At 36.4% G+C, this 20,590-nt stretch overlaps 1 protein-coding gene across 1 annotated transcript in view; it reads right to left on the reverse strand.

Moving 5' to 3' along the window:
- Sycp2 (synaptonemal complex protein 2) overlaps positions 1 to 20,590 on the reverse strand; it is a gene marked incomplete at its 3' end in the record, with an annotated part of 80,345 nt that overhangs the window by 45,403 nt on the left and 14,352 nt on the right. Inside the window, exons 12-21 of the mRNA XM_031373288.1 lie at positions 20,246 to 20,291; positions 19,591 to 19,686; positions 17,527 to 17,587; positions 6,772 to 6,920; positions 5,624 to 5,698; positions 5,080 to 5,226; positions 4,092 to 4,191; positions 3,228 to 3,376; positions 1,901 to 1,970; positions 1,541 to 1,598 (exon numbers count right to left, since the gene is read on the reverse strand). Coding sequence (XP_031229148.1) covers positions 1,541 to 1,598; positions 1,901 to 1,970; positions 3,228 to 3,376; positions 4,092 to 4,191; positions 5,080 to 5,226; positions 5,624 to 5,698; positions 6,772 to 6,920; positions 17,527 to 17,587; positions 19,591 to 19,686; positions 20,246 to 20,291 — 951 coding nt within the window. The remainder of the gene's footprint in view (positions 1 to 1,540; positions 1,599 to 1,900; positions 1,971 to 3,227; positions 3,377 to 4,091; positions 4,192 to 5,079; positions 5,227 to 5,623; positions 5,699 to 6,771; positions 6,921 to 17,526; positions 17,588 to 19,590; positions 19,687 to 20,245; positions 20,292 to 20,590) is intronic.

Raw genomic sequence — 20,590 nt, forward strand, 5'->3', positions numbered from 1 at the left:
AAAAGATGCACCACCATACCACAGGGGCACATGTTGCACTATGTTCATATGAGCCTTATTTGTGATAGACAGAAGCTGGAAACAACCCAGATGTCCCTCAATGGAAGAATGGATACAGAAAATGTGGTTCATTTACACAATGGAATACTCCTCAGCTATTAAGAATGAGAACATCCTGAGTTTTGCAGGCAAATGCATGGAACTAGAAAATATCATCTTGGGTGAGGTAACTCAGACCTGAAAGGATATTCATGGTATGTACTCACTACTAAGTGGATATTAGTCAAAAAAGTATAGAATTCCCAGGATAAAATCCACAGAACTCAAGAAGGGTAACAAGCTAAAGGGCCCAAGTGAGGATGCCTCAATCCCTCTTGGGAGGGAGAAGAAAGTAATCACAGGTGTGGGTGGGCAGGAGGGAAGGACCTGTGTTAGAAAGGCAACAGGGAGGGGAATATGATCAGGTATTGGGGGTTGGGGGAAACAGGACTGAAGCCCTGAGGGCCAGCAGAAAGAATGGAAACAGGCAACCTCACAAGGTACCCGTGACCTGGGAGGTGAGAGACTCTCAGGACTCAAAGAGAGGACCTTAGATAAAATGCCCTACAGTGGGGAGAGGGAACTTGTAGAGTCTACCTCCAGAAGAAAGACAGGACATCAAGAGGAGAGATGGGGTTGCCATTCCACAGTCAAAAACTCTGATCCAGAATTGTTCCTGTCTGAAAGAACTGCAGGAACAAAAATGGAGAAGAGCCTGAAAGAAAGGATGTCCAGCGACAGGCCCAAATTGTGATCTAGCTTAGAGGGAGGCCCCAAGGCTTGACACTATTACTGGGGCTATGGAGTGCTTACAAAAAGGGACCTATCATGATGCCCTCCAAAAGGCCCAACAAGCAGCTGAAATAGTCAGATGCAGATATTTACACCCAACCAGTGGTCACCATAGAAGCTAGTGACCCTTGTGGTTCAATTAGGGAAAAGCTGGAAGAAGCTGAGGAGGAGGGCAGCCCCATATGAAGAACAGCAGTCTCAGCTAACCTGGACCCCACCCCAGGATCTCACAGACACTGAGCCACCAACCAGGCACACACCAGCTGATATGAGACCCCCAACACATATGCAGGAGAGGACTGCTGGGTCTGGACTCAGAGAAGATGCACCTAACCCTCTAGAGACTTGGGGTCCTAGAGTGTGGGGAGAGCTGGTGGGGTGGGGGTGTGGGGACATCCTCTTAGAGACAGGGGCTGGGGGTTGGAGATATGGGATGTGAAACAGATGGAGGGTGGACCAGGAGGGGGATAAAGTCTGGACTGTAAAAAAGATTAAAGAATAAAAACAAAAACAAACAAACAAAAAATACACATGGCTGCTTCACATGGAATAGAAAGGAAAGCATATTACTTACTGTCCTAGCAGTTAGTGCTGACATTGCATTCTGATAATATAAAGACCTTTCTTTCAAATATGTTAACTACAATTTTATTCATCCAAAACAATATGAATTAATGCTAAGTGGTCTTATGGACAGTGTCATACTCACACAGGCTTGTCTACTTTTTCCACTGCATGTGCATCAGAGAAAATGTCCTCAATTTCACCTAAACAAAAGAAAAGCATTCTCTTTTCACTTTTTCACACAGTTGGAAGACTAAAGTGAGCGTCTAATCCTATACAAGCTGACATGTGGGGATGAGAACATTGGCCTTGCACCCTCCTCCCTCTTAGACATAAACTTCCCAGGATCAAGGTTTATATAGTCTAAAAGAGAGTCATCCCATCAGCATTTCTTTATATAATGCCAGCACAGTTATTACAGATATGCGCGTGCGCACACACACACACACACACATTTTTGCAGGTGTACTCACACTGACTAAAATTAATCCCCAAAAGAACTTACTGAAATTTTGGTCTGGGGATTCATTGTCCTCGTAGTCTTTGTTTTGCATTACTGCAGTAGTTTTGCTATGCTATTAACAGAGGAAATATATATGTAAACATAAATTAAGGTAAATTAACATAATTTATGAATTCAAGTTTTCAAAGACCATTAAGGTTTGAAAAGTAAGTTTGCCTTAGCATGAAAATTACATGGTATACATATTTTATGAATGTTAAGCACATATTCTTAACACTATTGCCTATCTTAAACACAAGAAAATAGGAGTGGAGAGATGGCTCAGCAGTTAAGATCACTGGCTACTCTTCCAGAGGTTTCGAGTTCAATTTCTAGCAACCACATGGGGGCTCACAATCATCTACAATGTGATCTGATGCCCTCTTCTGGCATGCAGATAGAGTACCATATACATAAAATAAATAAATCTAAAACAAGAAACACAAGAAAATAACTTTCACTGCAGACAAGGAGGCAGATGATTCTACAAATTTCTATCCTTATCTAAGAGCCAATACACTTAAAGTTATGATGATTTCTAGAATCTCCAGAAACATATCTCCCATTGCTATACATTTCATACTCTATTCTCTTTTGAGAATGTTAAGAGCTGAAATTTAGGAAATATTAAATAATTAGCCACAGATTCATCCTACCACCACTATCAGCAAACTATATTGCATACTCTAGATATTTTACCTTAGCTGTCCTCTCTGTGCTACTAGTCATTGTACAATCCTCAGGACTATGCCACAAAATAAGAAAAATAGTAACTTTATTAAACAAGCTAGACAATGTAAACCATTACTCTGACTATGCTTTGCAATATATTCAACTCTTATGACACGTATCTTTCTGGATACACTAATTTAAGTTAGCTTTCATCTTTGGGGGTAGGCTTCTTCCTCCTCAGTGGGTTCTCACTACCTTCTATGTGTGTATCTGAAGATGCTTGTGCTATGAGTACAGCAGTCTTAGGAGTCTGTCAAACTCATGCTGACCCTTGAGATACTTTAGGACACATCCTACTGTGAGCTCACCTTTCTTTTCTGCCTCCCCACAGCAGATACAGGTTTGTAGAATCAGGGAGTGACAGAAAGCCCTTTCTCCTAGCAATGTGTAAGTTTCAGGAAGAGTGAAGTAAATACTTTAGAGTTTTAATGTAAGCATGATGGGTCATGTGCCATAAGGACCTTTTCAAGGATAACTGGTATTTAGAAAAAAACATCGTTTTCTAAATAAGTAGAGATTGTGTTTGGAAAAGAAGGCAGCTCAGTATGGATTTCAAAAATAACTTGTTAAATTTTATTTTAACACAAAGTATCCTTACGTTGGCTCTATTATTCCATCCATTTCTTCCATCAGATAGTCTAGATTTGAGTGACACGGTATAATCCATTCCACTTTCTGATGTTTTAGAAACAGCTTTCTCGGTAGAATTTATTGTTTGCAGTGGTTCCCTACGTCTTCGGGGTGTTGCTAAAAGAGCAAAGACAGCAGCTGTTTTCCCTGTTGTTATAGAGGTACTTTCAGGTGAGAAAGGTGAGACACGGAGGCTCCCAGGACAGTTCCTAGGTTTCTGGCTTAGATGAGTAAGGGGACACTATGCCATTTTACAAGAGGAGAAAAAATTCATTGGGAAGAATTCAGAGAATTTTTCATATTGGAAACTACTAATTTGAGAAGTCTGCCATGCACAAGGCTGTCACCCAGTGGGCAAGTAGGATTTTTAGACTGGAAGTCATTATTAAGATGCCATCACAGCAACTAGTACTAGAATGTAACAGGCACTATGGCACAATTTCATATCATTATTTCTTTAATGAATGATTTTTATGTACTCCTTTAAACAACTGATAAGGTATTTTGGTTCCATGTGTTGGAAAATAAATTGATTCTGAATTTTCCCAGGGAATACTGTGTTTCAAGTACAAATCTGGCCGTCAAGAACTAAATCCAAGAAACTTGAAAACTCCAACACTATTGCTAATCACTATGTTATGATGCCTCCTGCTTAATTCATGATAAATTACTAACAGAATATTAATTTTAAAAATGTTTACATCAATATATTTTCTAGTTAGAAGATACTGTGATTCATAATTTTATCAATTTTGTATCTAGAATTCCCCTGAATTAAAAATTCCTCTCTTAAAATACTTGCTGAAATCTTGAAAGAAAATATAACACTTACATGTGTTGATTAAGAGTATTGGGCTTCGCACAGTGTATCTGTCTGTATCAGGAACAATCATTGATGCTTCAGACATTTTCTTTTTGCTAGGTGTAGTGATCTTGCACCATGAGAAACAGTCACAATAAGTACATTCTATTTAAACATTATATAACCTACAATGTTATTCACAATGTTTGCCTTGACTACATGCATAAGGTTAAGTATTTTTAAGTAAATACAATATCCCACATATTTCTGTGTTTTAGGCTAACTTAAATGGTGTCATCTTCATGGCTGGTAATGAACAAATGGACTAAGATACTGTTTTAAAATATTTGTAGATCACTATAGGAATATACAATATACTACCTTTATATACTAGCTGAAAATATTTTATAAATATTTAACTAACCAATGACTTGGGGTTTTCAGTATTTCATGAAGAGGATGTTTACATATACAAGTATTTAAAACTATTTTGAATGCTTTCAACATGTTAAATACCCTTTAATATTTTCCTTCATAAACTAATTTTAGGAATTCAGTGCCAATGATTCGTCTAAAGGGTTTGAATTACCCCACACCACTTTGGAGTGATTCCTAAAAGTAACAGAAATTGGTAAGTAGAACAAGGGAGTAGAGGGGGGACAGGAGTTTCAGAGAGTACCACATAAATAAGGTGCCTCAGTGTATGAAGAAAAGAACTTAAAAATTGATGACATTTTTAAGCTTGCACTTTATGTTAGAACCAAAACAATGATAGAAAAAGCATGAATGGGAAAAGTAGTTATTCTATGTACCTCCAATTTAGGATTTACAAATACACAGCGTAATAAACATGACTTACTAAAATCCTTGCTTCTTTTTGCATATGTAAAAGATGGAAAAATCAAAATGTTAAATTAGTCAAGGCAATACTATATGCACTCTAGATGCTTTAACTGTGTTTCCCTCAGCAGTGACAGATGTGGCTGTTTAATAGAGTGAACTGCTACACCATATTTACCTCATCCTGGCTGGGTTTCCTGCCATCCTGGCTGCTGCCATCATCTAGTTCTAGAGGGTTTACAAGTTTCTTTTGGAGGTTAGATTTCTCTTTTAGATGAATGAGGTTTTCTTTGACTGGAGATGGTTGACTTTCTGGTACTAGAATCTGTTAAGATTTATAATGGAGAGAATTCTACTTTGAAAAACTACAAATCAAATAGATTTCTCAAAAAAAATCACTACTTTTTTTGTAAGACTTCTGTTCCTCTTATAGTCACACTATGTTTCCTTATTAGGCATTTTCTAAGTTTCACCAAATAATCTGATAAAACAGCCATGTTTGCAAGCAAATTCTGACAGTCACAGTTCTTATTTTTAAAATTACTCGCATTGTAGTTTTCAACAATCTTTTACTTCTATAAAGAAATTATCATTAACTAAAATATTTATTGCAGAATCATTTATATTGAGACCATTTGTTTTCACATAGTTACCCTCTAAAATTGGCTTTTCCACCACAGTTAATTAGCGTTGAATAAAAATCAAATAAGTCAGAGACATACCTGTGATCCACTTGCATCAAAAAGTATATGAATAGATGTTTTGGCAACTGAAATACCTTGTTTTCTGGTAAATTCCTAAAATTCAAGTAATTCAAAGTGATGCCATTTTCTTTCTACTTAGTACATTTATTTTCTACCTATTCTTCCACAATTGCCAACTATCCCCAAGTCATACATAATATGATATACATATATAAATGGTCTAAATTAAGAACACTTTAATTACTTAGTACTATCCATTCTCAAGTTTTCCACTTTGATTTCTATATAAGAGCTCCTTATTAATATATTAAATCTTTGAGTAATTTTTTTGAGACAGGATCTTGTTATGTAGTCGGGCCAGCCTTAAACTCAGAGATCCATTTGCCTCTGCCTTCTGAATTCTGGTACTAAAAGTGCATACAACCAAGCCTTGTCTGACATAATTTTTTTACATTATCCAAATTTGTTAAGAAGAGTATTGCCTCAATGTCCCATAAATGTCACTTTATATTCTTAGTTAAACAGTACTTGGTTTGTACACTTTCATGATACCCTTTCTCCATAGGAGTTTTTAAGTCTCATCTCCACAATTATGCTTTGCGATATAGCCCTTAATGAATATTATCTAGTTTTTGTAATCTTTCCATATGACAACTGTTTACTTCGATCATTTCTATAATTCTCAAAATGTTTAGCATTTTGAAAATGTTTTATTTCAGTATTTGAATACATGACAGTAACTCATCAAATGATCTAAGCAGCTACTGTCAAGATAATTCTGCTGCCTGAGATTTTATTTTATAAAGACATCTCAAGCAATAGGACTTACTGAGCTAATAAGTACTCCACAGTACAACTTCACTGTGTGTTCATGCACATGTGCCATAGTGCACACGTAGTGGTTGGAGGACAACTTGTAAGATCAGTTCTCTCCTTTCAACAAAGGTGGATCCTGGGGGTCAAACTCTGGCCTTCAGACTTGGTGGTAAAGTGCCTGTACCCACTGGGCCATCTTGTCAGCTCCCTTCACATTGTAATTTTAAAGAGCTAAAATCTATGCCATTTTAAGAATTTGATAATGGGAAAAGCAATTAATCTTATAGTCCCAAATTGAGTTTGCAAAACCATGATACTACTACTTGCTGAACAAGGTTTTAAAAGCTTACCTTATACTTATTTCCACCAAAAAGTTTTTTAGTCACACTGGTGATTTCTAGTGATGCATCAAAATACAAAAGTAACTCTTTTCCTTCTTTTTTACTAATTTTTACTATATTTTTCAAAGTTAGAGTCAGTAGCTTCTTTGATTCTCTCACTGTATATAGGAAATAACATTAATGATAGCATATTAATCTCCATGATACTAGTCTATATACTATAAATAAAATATCAAATTGAATCAAAATTCAAATTTTTTAAACTGAGTGTTTACTCAACTCTATTACTGATATAAAAACAAATTAGCCAACTTATATTTCCATTTCAGTGTCCTCATCTATGTTATACAATAATGCCCTAAATAGAGATTTCTAGTTTTCAGGTCCAATTCTTAAAATATCCCATGAACATGCCTGAAAAAGCTGCTTTCTTAAAGATAAAGAAAATAATTTGAATTCATACTTACATTATTCCTACACACACACACACACACACACACACACACACACAAAGATCCCTGTTAAATTTACATATTGACTATTAATAAGATTTTAATAAAAAAATACAGGGTTTTAGAAGGGAGAAGGGTACAGTCCTTATTTTCAAGGAACTTTTGAATCCAATAAAGACATACTCCAGTCCCAGTGTAGGAGGTGTTCATACTCAGCACCACAAGGATACACAGAGAGCCACCTAGTAACTCATCAATCTGCCTTCACAGAGTAAGTCCTAATACACAAGTGCTCCTGCCTGCCTCCTGCTAGTGACTTTGAAAAGCCCCCATACCTGTCCCATACAGTATCCTTTGGGCCAAAAGATAACAAAACACACAAAGGAGGGAACTTTATGTCCTCAGCGATGCAAGCAACTCTGACCTGCTCTAAGAGCAAGTATTTTTATGAAGAATATAGTTTTAAAACTCTTATAAGGAAATGTCTCTCTTTTGTACATATATGGGATTTGCCACAGAAATGGCCTTTGGTGGTCCTAAGAACTGGTCACTGATAAAGTGCTGCTGTTTCTTACTACAGTGGTACAACTAAGAATTTAAACATTCATGTGAGCCTAATCTTAAATTTTCATGTTTCAGAGGTAAAAGCTCGTGTGGTTTTAAGATTATTTCATGTTCTGATGGAGATTACTCATACATTTATACATCATTATGGGGTCTTACTAGTAACTGCTCCGTGCTTCTGAACTGCATTTGCTTTGTCACATATGAGAATCTATTAAATGAAGTGTTTTCTTCCACTGCAAACCTACAAGATTTGAATTATAATTTTGGATAATTCTTTGTACAAAGATTCATCTACTATGAGTTGTGACCATTTACATAGCAATACATTGATGTTGTTGTACTTTATCAATATGTATGGTGAGATTTCTGGTGTTTGCTCTGAAGTCTTGAACTATAATTTGTGTTTTAAATTAGTAATCTTACTAAGATTAAAAACATCTAGTTTATTGCTCAGATATCAATATGCTAGGTTTTAGTAACACATCAAGATATTATTTGATTCTAATACGAATGTAATAATGTGCTTTAACTGCAAAATCATTTAAAATGATTTCGTAACCCATGTATAAAATAAACCAATATTTAGTTTCTCATTAATTATCATGTCATGGTGAACAGGGAACAGAGAGAGACAGGACAAATACAAAATACAAAATACTTCCTGAGAAGTAGGAATACAAGGAAGAGGGAAGTGACAGGTAAATGGAGAGGAAATAGCGAAGAATGGCCTTCAGGCCTGGTTACATTAGACCAGAGGGCAATGATACTTGCTGCCAACAGCCTGATGACCCTGAACTTCAAAGGCCTCTGCGCCCACATGATGGAAAGAACCAACTCCCAAAAGTTGTCCTCTTGACTTCCACATATACCATGCCTCTCACATGTGCCCCCACCTACGCTCTGCTACAATTAAACACGCAGTCAAATTTGTCAAAGGAGACAACTATTAAAACAAAGAACAGCTTCCTTACTGGAATTAACCAAGCAGTTTTCATCATACACGATTGGTCAGAAAAGAAAGGAGGCACTCTTTAGGATAAGATTATGAGAACAGTAGTGCTCTCTGTACATTTAGAGCTCAGCTGAAGCATTTAAAAAATAAATAAATTGTAGCCACCAGTGTCAAATGTGGAGAAATCAATGTAAAGGTACACACAGAGAAAAATTTTAATCAGAGGAGGTAAGTATCTTGGCAGTAAAAACTTTAGAGATGTACAACAGAATGTAACAAGGACAGAAATTAATGAGAAAAGGAAATGTACTAATTTTTCTTTCAAAATTGACTCAGGGTTAATAAATAGTAAATGCAGACTATGTACTTTATAATGCAGAACTATTGACTTTATTTTCTGGAGATATATAGGAAAGGCTACTCAGTCCCTCCTACTAAGCTTTTCTTACCTGATTTCTCTGACTAGGACTTCCTATGTGCATGTGCAGAAATATGCTGTACCTCATAATTATGTACAATTATTAAGCATAATTAAAATATTTTAATTATTAAAAGTTAATTCTCCAATTGCCTAACTGGCTTAAATATAAAATGCTTCCTGAAACAGGCCAGTCTTAAATGCAGTCATGTCCTTACTTACAATATAAGCTAGAGTTTGGAATGAATGCCTAGTGAGCTGAGCTAGAATTTTCTCTACAAAGCAAAAGTTTAGATACCATAGCCTCTCAAGTTAAAACAGAAACCCAAAAGATTCTTAGTCAAATAAACTAAAATAAGTACACCTTTGAGATAAATTTACAGAAATTAAAAGGCAACATTAACATGAGCCACCATTGCCCACACAGAGTCCTAAGTCCCTCACTCTCTCTCTGTATAGAAGAAATCTTTTTGGTGGAGAATTACTCAGAACTTCTATAACTCTAAATACAATGTCAATCATAAAGTGACTTGACAGGAAATAAATACCAGTGTATCACTGGTACTAATGAAATAGTGATTTTAGAAAAAAGCCAAAGACAATCAGATCAATAAAAACAGACAATTTCAAGGGGTAACTCTGTGAAATATATTAAGTTATTTAAGACAAATAAAAAACTGCCAAAATGTTCTATGATATGAATATGGTAGTTCACTAACAGTAAAACTCAAGTTGAAAATTCCTTATTCTGGCAATGCTAAATAATTAATGGCAGATATCTGCCCATAAACAGATTAATTTCTTCTCAACTTTTATGGAGCTGCTAAAGAAGGTTATTATAAAGGTGAGCTCAACTTCCTCAAAATTACTTCCCACACAATTCCTTCTGCTTCCCACCATGAGGCCCTTTTACCAGGGATTAAATAAGTACACTAGTAATTTGATCATGAGACTCCCTAGGCTCCACTACTACAAACTCAAATCAACTTTTTCTTGTTACATATTAATTCAATCACAGGTATTTTGTTATAGTAACAGGAAACAGACCAAGACAGTATAAAATACTTAATGATGAGAAATATGAATTATTTTTCCTCTTCTGACATTAGGAACAAGATAAGATGCTTATTCTCATAATTTCTCTTAGTAATGGAATGATAGTTCTTACTGCTAGAACAGTGAGACACGAGAAGTTAGGACTCAACAAAATTGAAATTAGTTCCTTACGAAATCTATTAGATTTTTGTCTGTGTGTGCAGGTGAAAACATGTGTAGGTGTGTAGACACAAATGCACGGTATATATGTAGAAGTCAGAGGGCAATTCCCAGGGGTAGGTTTTGTCTTTCCATTATTATGTAGGTCCTGGGGAATCAAAGTCATTTGGTAGCAAGTATCCTTAGCCACTGAACCATCTTGCTGGTACAGAAACTGAATCTCTTACACACTGAGGTTAAAAACCTAAACTGGTAAGATTTTTAGCCAGTACTTTGGAAGTTTCTAAAGTTGAACAGATAAGCATATACCTTTGGTATGAGACAAGCACTGCACTCCCTAGTAATTGGCCTGAGAGAAGTAAAGCATAGATATACAGATTATACATTAATATTTAAAGCAGCAGCTAAAATTTGGAATAATCCAAATGCCCCAAAGTTCCCTGGGCATGGATTAATTAAGGTATAGCCATTAGATGGAATATTAACCCAACAATAAAAAGAAACTATTGACACATGCCACATCAAGTAGCTAAAATAAAATAAACAACATAACCAGAAACTGTTATATAGCATATGATTCCATTTATGTAAGTTCTAGGCAAACATACATCTATCTATTTTGAAGAAGGCAACATTAACTGTCTAGGGACCAAGTAGCAGAAGAAATTGTTTTAAATGAGCAAAAATAGAGATGATTGGAGGGATAGATGTTGACTAACTTGAATTAACTATGATGGTTTCATATGCAAAGGCACATGAACTATCTACCATTAGCCTTCTCAGCCTGATGCAGGGTGTCCACCAGGCTGCTTAACTAACACAGCACTTTTATAGAAATGTATCACCTTTCCCCAAACCACATTCAAGAAATCTGCAAGAAATCCTCTTTTTATCACCTCTATCCATAAATGTACTGGAAATGTTCTCCGTTTTATAAGGAAGAAACAGGGAAGGAAAAGGAGAAAAAAAGAGAATAATAAAACTATCATTATTTAAAAACATGACTGATGGATGGAACACCCTCAGGAATCTACACAATGATGAGAATTAAACAGTTAACTTGGCAATTCTGCTAGCAGCCTTCAGATAAAGATGTAGAACCCTCAGCTCCTCCTGCACCATGCCTCCCTGAATGCTGCTATGCTCCTGCCTTGATGATAATGGACTGAACCTCTGAACCTGTAAGCCAGCCCCAATTAATTGTTGTCCTTCATAAGACTTGCCTTGATCATGGTAAGACACTTAGACAGAACTTAATACCAGGGACTGGAGTATTGCTGTGATAGGCCTAACCATGTTTTTGTTTGGAAGAATGTGGATTTGGGGACTTTGGATTTGGAAAGCAGTGGAATGCTTTAAGTGGGGCTCAATGACCCATCCTAGGAGGACTATGGAAGGCTTTGTTGCTGTGAGTGATTTGAACTGTGCTGACCTGCGCCAAGAGGTTTCAGTGGAAAAGAACTACATCATGTGGCCCAGAGACTGATTTTGTGGTATTTTTGTGAAGAATGTGGCTGCTCTTTTTCCCTTGTCTGAAGAGTCTACCTAGGCTAAGATGAGACTCAGATTAATTGCATTGACAGGGAAGTGTCTGAAACACCCTTCATAGATTTTGTTCTTGGGTTAAGTCTCATGAAGAGCATTTTAAACAAGTGTTGCAAGCTGAGAAAGGAAAAATATAAAATATATGGTTCAAGTAATTAAAGGGGTGCTAGGAAGTGAATCCTGTGTTCAAGGAGAAAACAAATTAAGGGAGTACTTTGGGCAAGATCCTACCCAGCTAAGTTTAGATCCAGGCATGGTGATATACACCTTGAATCCCGGAAATAAAGTCAAGCAGATCTCTGAGTTCAAAGCCAGCCTGAGACAGAGCAAGTTATAGGTGAAGGAAAGCTCAAATCCAGACATGGTGATACATACATTTAACCCCAGGAGACAGGCATGCAACTCTCTGAGTTCAAAGTCAATCTATGGAACAAGATCCAGGGCAGCCAAACTTAGGCAGTGAAGGAGTTAGAAAAGAGGAATCTAGTGATAATGTAATAGAACAAGAGAGGCCATGTTCCAGCTCCAGGGAGCAGCAGAACTCATCAGCTTTGGCCACTGGCTCTGGCTTTAGAGTCCAGAATAGAAGGGACTACTGAGACAATTGATACTGGTTAGCTGGAACTAAGAAATTAGTGGTGATTAAGAAGAGACCAGTATTCCTGAGGTGAAATCTTCTGAGAAGTAGTTTTTGAAAGCACAAAGAAGCTGTGTTCCAGAGATATCCAAGGTTGTGCCTTATGCTGCAGCTGTACTTGGCAATGTGTAAGAGTCACTCAAGTGGTACTGGTTTTGAAAGCATGAGGGGTCATGAAGAGCAGCTGATGCTTGGCAGTGTGAGAAGCCATGGAAGGCCATTGGTAAAGATGCAATTGACTGCCTAGGCCTGAAGGAGTCATACAATGGATTTGAATTTGGGCACTATGAAGAGAGCCTATGAGAGGTTATTGGTAAAGCCTAGTTGCAATGGAAGACCCCAGTGTATTGGAGATGCCAGTACCATGGGATGATCACCAAAACCAGCAGCAACAGTGGAGTGGACCAACCTGAGCTTAGAGTGCTACAGAGAGCAGAGCTGGAGAAACCCAGAAGACCATGTATGGATTCCAGATATCGAAACAAGAAGCTGTAACATGGAAGTTGCCTTGGAGACCTCAAGATGTTTGAGATGTCAGAGTCGTGGGCTATATGCTGAGAAAAGCTGCTAAGAGGGAGTGGAAACAGCCCAGGGGAAAGAAGTTTGTTGCAGTCAACAAAGATGAAAAGGAGTTGGAGATTCTGAAGACCGCTTTGACATCAGACATGGAGATGTAGAGTTTGGAGTTTGCCCAGCTGGTTCCCTGTCTTGCTTTGGTGATTACAGTTAAGTGACTGGATGCATCTCAAAAGAGACCTTGAACTTTGGACTTTTACCACTGTTGAGACTGTTGCAGGCTATGGGGACTCTAGAAGATAGACTAAATGTATTTTGCATTATGCTGTGTTTAGATATGGACCTCATAGACTCATATGTTTGAAAAAAAACCTGTGGAGGCCAGGGAGTAGAATGTGATGGCTTATATATGCTTGGGCTAGGGAATGGCACTATTAGAAGGTGTAGCCTTGTTGGAGTAGGTGTGTTACTGTGGGTATGGGCTTTAAGACCCTCATCCTAGTTGCCTGGAAGTGAGTATTCTGCTAGCAGCCTTCAGATGAAGATGTAGAACTCTCAGCTTCTCCTGTACCATGCCTGCCTGGATGCTGTCATGTTCCTGCCTTGATGATAATGGACTTAACCTCTGAACCTGTAAGCTAGACACAATTAAATATTGTCCTTTATATGACTTGCCTTGGTCATAGTGTCTGTTTACAGCAGTAAAACCCTAAGACAGACACCAAAGAATATTTATAGTAGAACTGTACAGTAATGACCTTACTGAGAACTAAAAGTAAAAAGAAAAAAGAATCTCAAAGACAGCTAGTATAACCAAAAATAGTGCAAAATAAAATGAAAGGAAGATATAAGAACATATGACCATCACATACCATTTCACTAGTCAGCAAATCGAAAGTTGACTTTAAACCATCGGTTAACTTTTCTCCACTTGACACAAACTAGAGGGAACATCAACTGGGGACTTGCCTCCATTGGATTAGCTTATGGACATGTTTGTGAAGCATTTTCTTGACTAATGAGTTATGTGGAAATGGGTGGTGCTACACCTGAAAAGGTGGCTCAGTGCTGTATAAGAAAGTAAAGCAAGCCAGTGGGCTAGAACTATTCTGAGGGCTCTGTGTTCTTGTTTCCAGATTTCTTCTATGATGGACTATGAACAGTAAGGTGAAGCAAATCCTTCTCCTCGCCCCCCCCAAAAAAACAGTTAACTTGGCAAGGTTGTAAGACACAAGGAAAGTATATTTTAAAAACTATTTTATATACCAGTAGAAAATATCTGAAAATGAAATTAAAATTATGTTTATCATCATAAAGGGCAAAAGGGAATATTTGAGAATAAATTTATCAAAAGATCTATATGACATAATGAAAAACATAAAACATTGTTTAGAGGAGGACACAAATAAAGAAGAACTGGATTTCTATGAATTAAAGCTCTATTTCAGGTATTGCCATACTGATCTATAGTGGTAATTCCAATAAGTTTTCTGAAATGACTGATAAGACCTTTAAAAATGTATATGGATATCCAAAGGCTGTGTTTCTGAAAACTCCAAAATGTCAGAAAATAAATTAGCTACATTACACATGAACACGAAATGCTGAGAACACTGTGGTACTGGCACACAACATGTAAGGAGATCAAAGAAATGCAGAACAGAAGCAGGATGCAAGATCAATCTTACAGAGCCAGGGGACTTCATAGAGGAACCACAGAGGAGTAATGTTCAATGGCACAGCAAATGATTATGAAAACAAAGAAACTCAGAAATAATCACAGAATAGCTAAAAATCCACATAATCTCTTACAATTTCTGTCAACCTAGACAAAAATTAATTGGATTTCATTTACCATATTAAAACACAAAAGCCAAAGCCCAAACAGAAAGCCTCTGTGACTGAGAATGAGAGATTTCTTAGGTCATACAAAGCAACAAACACACAGGGAAAAAACAAAACAAAACATAACAAAAATATCTAATTAACTAGACTTCAAATTTAATGGCTTTTCTTTGACCTCCCCTCCTGTCAGGAGCCATAATGGGACAAGCTAATAACCAGCAGGTGATCATCCTGAAATGGCCTGCTTTGGATTATTATATAATCTGCAACAGGTGCACCCTTATTAAGCAAGGCTGAAAGAGATTCATTTTAGGAAAGATTCCTGCTATTAATATGCTTCTCCTGTTATTATTATGCATATATAATAATCACTAAGTAATAGCACACCCCTGTGGAGCAGATCTCTGCAGATCCACGAAGATGTACTGTCTTATAGTGATGCTATATAGATAAATAGATGACTTAAGACTTTATGATGATCCTATAAGAATTCCTAAAATATATCAGTGATTATTAAGCTCTTTTATAATGGGATTGCTATTAGGTCCTTTTCTGATAGTCAAAACTGTAATGAGAACTCTACTGGTCTCCCACATGTCACCAGTTAATTGCTCTTAGATAGTAACCAGACTTTCTCCTACTCACAGCACATTCCAAGAGTTTGTAAATTAATTAACCAAAGGTCATAAAAGGGGATTAATGATTTATTATAGGTGCTAGGACAGAAGATACAGTATTGACTGGGTTTATCTATACAAAACTTCACTAATAACTTAAGTTATAGTTTTAAAACCTTTGGTGAACCTGTGGAATTGTGACAGGTGATGGATATTTAGCTAGATACTCCTAATGGACATGCATGTAAACATTCTCTGTTGTAAATTTCTATTTCAATTTATGATTTGATTTTCTGTGTGAACATTTGATGAACTTTTTAACATGTGATCATGTATTCGGAAAGATGTTTAAGGGCTGAGGACAAAGAGAAGAGTCAAAACTAAAGGTCTGAGGTGAGAGGAACAGAGGTGAGAAGAACTGAGCTGAGGAGAAGTTTTTAGACAACACTTTTTAGATTAGAAGGAGAATGCAGAGTGGAATAAGTTAGAAACTATAGGTAACATAAAATACTAACAGAGAAATGTGCAGAATAAAGATGGAAAGAGGAAAAAAGAAGATGCTGTAGAGAGCAAAGGAGCAGGCAGGGCTCTCCTTAACATGGTACAGAAAAGGTCCCATGGTAAGGACAAGGTAGGCTTAGTCTTATTAAAAGAAACAAAGCTTTTTTCTTACAAACATGGGCTTAATTCATTTAGCATTAAAAGGATAGCCTTTTCTTTCTCTATGTAATAAAGATTGGAGCTCATTTTCCATCCGAAATGACTGAGTTCTTTCTGCACCAGTGCTTGGTCTTTTGCTCCATGGATATGTGTGTAAGTATGTAATTGTGAGAATGTATGCATGTGTGTGTGTGTAAGTATGTAACTGTGAGAATGCATGCAAGTTGGGACCAACTGGGTTTGAATGGAAATGAATAAATGAATAAATGAACATGTATGAATCTGTATGTGAATTTATGTGAAATTATGCATATTTGATTATGTAAAAGTTTTTCCTTCTGATAACGTTATTCTCTTCTCCTGGTTCAAGAGAAGTTTATTGCTCCAAACTTCCCGCTAGCCCGACAAGCAAGAGGCATCTGGATAATAGAGAAAAGGCTTTAGCACATTAATCCTTTACTTAATCTCCTGCTGTTTTAGGATGAGGTGCTAAGTGCCTGAAACTGCAGTCTCTGGCCTCAGAGGAACACAGAAAGCAGGTCAGCTACAACAGCATGGTAACTTAGACTTAGATAAGTAAACTTTTTATAATACAGCAACCCTAAATTTCTCATAAGACAAAGTCTTACCCCCTAATCTTGTAAAACAAAGTCTTACTCTCTGCCTACACTCTTCCCCCTCCGCTGCCTCAAAAAGAACTGACAAGAAAGAAGAACCCTACCCCCCGCCAGAGCTGACCCCCAACACCCTCTGAAATTATAAAGCAAGACATAGAATAAGAATATGTTTCTGAAATGTATCTATCAAAGGATTGGTAATCAAGAACACACAACAACTTCAAAAGTGAAAAGACAGGTCAGCAAAAGATGGAAAAATGTTTACACAGACATTTTTACACAATGTCTACAGAGGAGAGCACACAGACAGTCAGAGAGTTCATGCAGAAAAAGAACTCAAATGCAAATTAAAAATATGATGGGATATATGTCCTCTTAAATCATTAACATATACATTTACTTAATGTGGCCTTTTTACCAAAAGATTCCATAATTTTGTCTAGCAGCATTATGCAACTCCAGTTACAGGAATGGAGACATGAGATGTTTGAATTTAATAAAACAAATGAGAAAGAAATGTAAGAACCTTGAAAACACCAACATTAGATTGGTCAGACCAAATATTGCAGCTTTTAGATAAAGAAAATTGGGGTGTGGAATGTGAGTATCTACTGATGTTTTGTTTTCAGTACTCTGCCTTATCTCAAAGAGGTAGCAGGTTCTATTCTTTATGATGGGAACTAAAAAGAGAATTACAAAAAAAATGAGCTTTAAGTTTAGTACCTTCAATGTTGTACATCTGAACTTTTTCTTCAGGTACAGTGACAGCTTCCCATTGGTGATCCTTAAATTTAGGAGGAAAAAGATCTTGAGTATATATTTATTCCTGACTTAAAACTTCACTATCAATTTCAGTTGAAGTCTAAGTGGCTTTCCAGTGGTTTGTCTTTCTCCTATCTCATGTACCATCTGTCACTAAACATACAACTTTCTGTTTCTCCAACATTCCATTTACTCATTCTAAGAATAATGAGCCTTAAAAAAGCACATCCCTAATATTTTATGAGGTAGAAAAACAGAATTATTTTCAGTAACTACTATAATGAAAAAGGCCATTAGACAATGTGATATATAACTTGGTGGCAAGGCTACTTTGTACCAGAGAACCCATTTACAAGCAGATGGTACTTTTACCAAAACATCAATTAGAAGGAGCTGCCCTACTCACGTGTCTGTTGCTGTAATAAAATATCCTGTCAAAAAAGCAATTTAGAGGAGGTAGGTTTATTTGTCTTACAGTTTTAGGTTACAATTCATAACCACGGGGACATTAAGGCAAGAACCTGAAGCATCACATCTATAGTCAAGATTAGACAGAGAAGCAAGACATGGGTCCTGGTTTGCTGTGCTCAGCTTGCTCTCCCTCCCCTCGACACCCATTGAATGATGCCAGGTAGGTGTATCTTCTAACATCAATTAAGAATCAAGTCAATCTCCCACTTCTCCAGACATTTCCAAGGCCAACATAATCTAGATCATCATTATTCATTAAAACTCATCCCGGGTGATTCTAGGCTGTGATAAGTTGCCAGCTAAACTATCACAGAAACTAGCTTGCAGAGATCTGCAAAAAGGATCCTGGGCGTGGGGGCTAGACGGGACCTGTAAGATTTGAAATGTGGGTAGCTCAAACACAGAGACTGCTATATCTCAGATGGTTATCCAGGTATGAAGGCTGTAAAATGTCTTATATACTACATTAAAGAGACAGATATGGAGGTTTAAGTTGCAACTATGTAGAGAATGGATTCCAGGGAAAGCATAGAGTATAGGAAGAACATATTACCATAGAGATTTAAAGGAAAGAGAATTCAAAGTACAATTCTGAGAAGAATCTCCAAGCGTCTTGATCAGTTTTTAGAAAATAATTTATAGGTGGATTTATTCTGGTCTAGATCATCTAGAATAAATAAATAAAAATGAACCAGTGGGACATTAATAACTATACTCCAATAGTTTCTGAAAATAAGCATACTATGAAGGTATTCTAGCATAAAAAGTATGTGAGAACTCTAGAAAGTATTGGCTAACATCTACTTATAAAAATTTTATGTGGGAAAGAAGTAGGATTCTAAAAAACACTAGATTTAAAAGGCTAAGAGTCTCCTTATAATATCAGCAACCACAACAAGATTAGTAAGTGCTGATCAGCTCTATCAGAATCTGGCAGTGATTTCACAGTTGAAGCCAGATGTATGCCACTGTACCAAATATGAAGTGAGAGCTAGGAAGTAGTGATTTCAATATCTTTCCTCAGATAACAAACAAGACAATAAGAAATATTCCATCTTGGAATACAGATGACTATGACACCATACAGAACTGAAATTCACTTCTACAGTTCCTTCACATCTTCCCAGGAGGTTTCAAGCCTGAGCAAAATCCTTTGCTGTCATCTGTCAATGTTTGTTCTCATGGAGTGTCTGAATGTCCAAGGGCCTTGCACAGGCTAAGCACTGTATCACTGAGAAGCCTTCATGCTGTCTCTTCTACTGTTGACTCATTTTGTTCATATGTCAAAAAATTTAAATTTTGTTAATATTAATTTCTGAAAGGTTTATGTTAAAATTAGTATTAAAATTTAGCACTCGTTTTGTTAACATAAAAAAAAACCAAAGAAGTTTCATTTTAATTAGCAAGATACCTTATACAACCTTAAAATAAAAGCTAATGTTAAAATCTATCAAAAGAATGGATAAAAAAGTATACCAATATGTATTCTGAAAGTAAATTAAAGAATGTCCTTCACACGTGTGTATACAATGACACAAAAGGCTAAGAGCTTACTTCATCGTCTCCAGCAATGTAGAATGACAGAGTATGACTCCCAAGATTAAAATCGATCCAGAATTCCTCAAGTTTTTCATCTGATGGTATCTGCAGCTAACATAATATACAAAACTAGTATATATGATGCTTATAAAACATGGGAAATTATCACCATGTTATAGTCGTGGCTGAACTATTATTTGAGTTTTTTATTCTAGAAATCAGCAACACATTTAAGTAGAAAATTCCCTGAATGCTTTCCAGAGATAAAGTATAATTAGATGAAGACAGCCGAAATGTCTAGCATTTAGATAATTTAGAACAAGGAAATGCTACTTAAGTGTTTTACAAAGAAATTAGATCAAGGAATCAAAATCATATTAAGTATTAACAGAAACTGAAAATAGTCTGAATATACTCAAGAATGATCATCATCAGCAGTGCCTTTAAGGAGAGGAAGAAGGTAAAGAACTAGAGCCTTGCTCTTCTCCCTCTCTGCTAAGATGAGCTAGTCCATCTTTTCCTGTTGTCACAGTAAGGGCAGGAGTAGTTAGCTGTACCATCATCTAAGTCTAGTAGTTTAATGTTTTAAAACATTATGTAGTCCACAATCCATTTAACTTTTATATACAAATTATCCAATAATTGACGTTTGTATGAATTTAGAACTTACCTCATATTTACCAAGAAATGCTGACAAGCAAGGAAATGTAAAGACCCTAAAACACAAAACAATTTAGGAAAAAATAAATCAGCTTCCCAATAACTAACTTATTCAAGTTATATCTACAAAACAACATCTAGAATCAAGGGGAAGTTGATTCTTATAAAACTTTTAAATAAAATAATCTTTTTAATTCCATTTTTGAGATGGGGGTCTCACTCTTGTCTGAGCTGGCCTCAAATATGTTACTGCTGTTGTAACCTTGCAAGTAACTGAAATAATAGGTGAAAAACACCAAGCCAGGCCATGCCATTACTATTTTAAACAAAAATTTATTGGAAATCTGTTTAGGTA

The sequence above is a fragment of the Mastomys coucha genome, unplaced genomic scaffold, assembly GCF_008632895.1.
Source record: "Mastomys coucha isolate ucsf_1 unplaced genomic scaffold, UCSF_Mcou_1 pScaffold15, whole genome shotgun sequence".
Taxonomy (NCBI): Eukaryota; Metazoa; Chordata; class Mammalia; order Rodentia; family Muridae; genus Mastomys; species Mastomys coucha.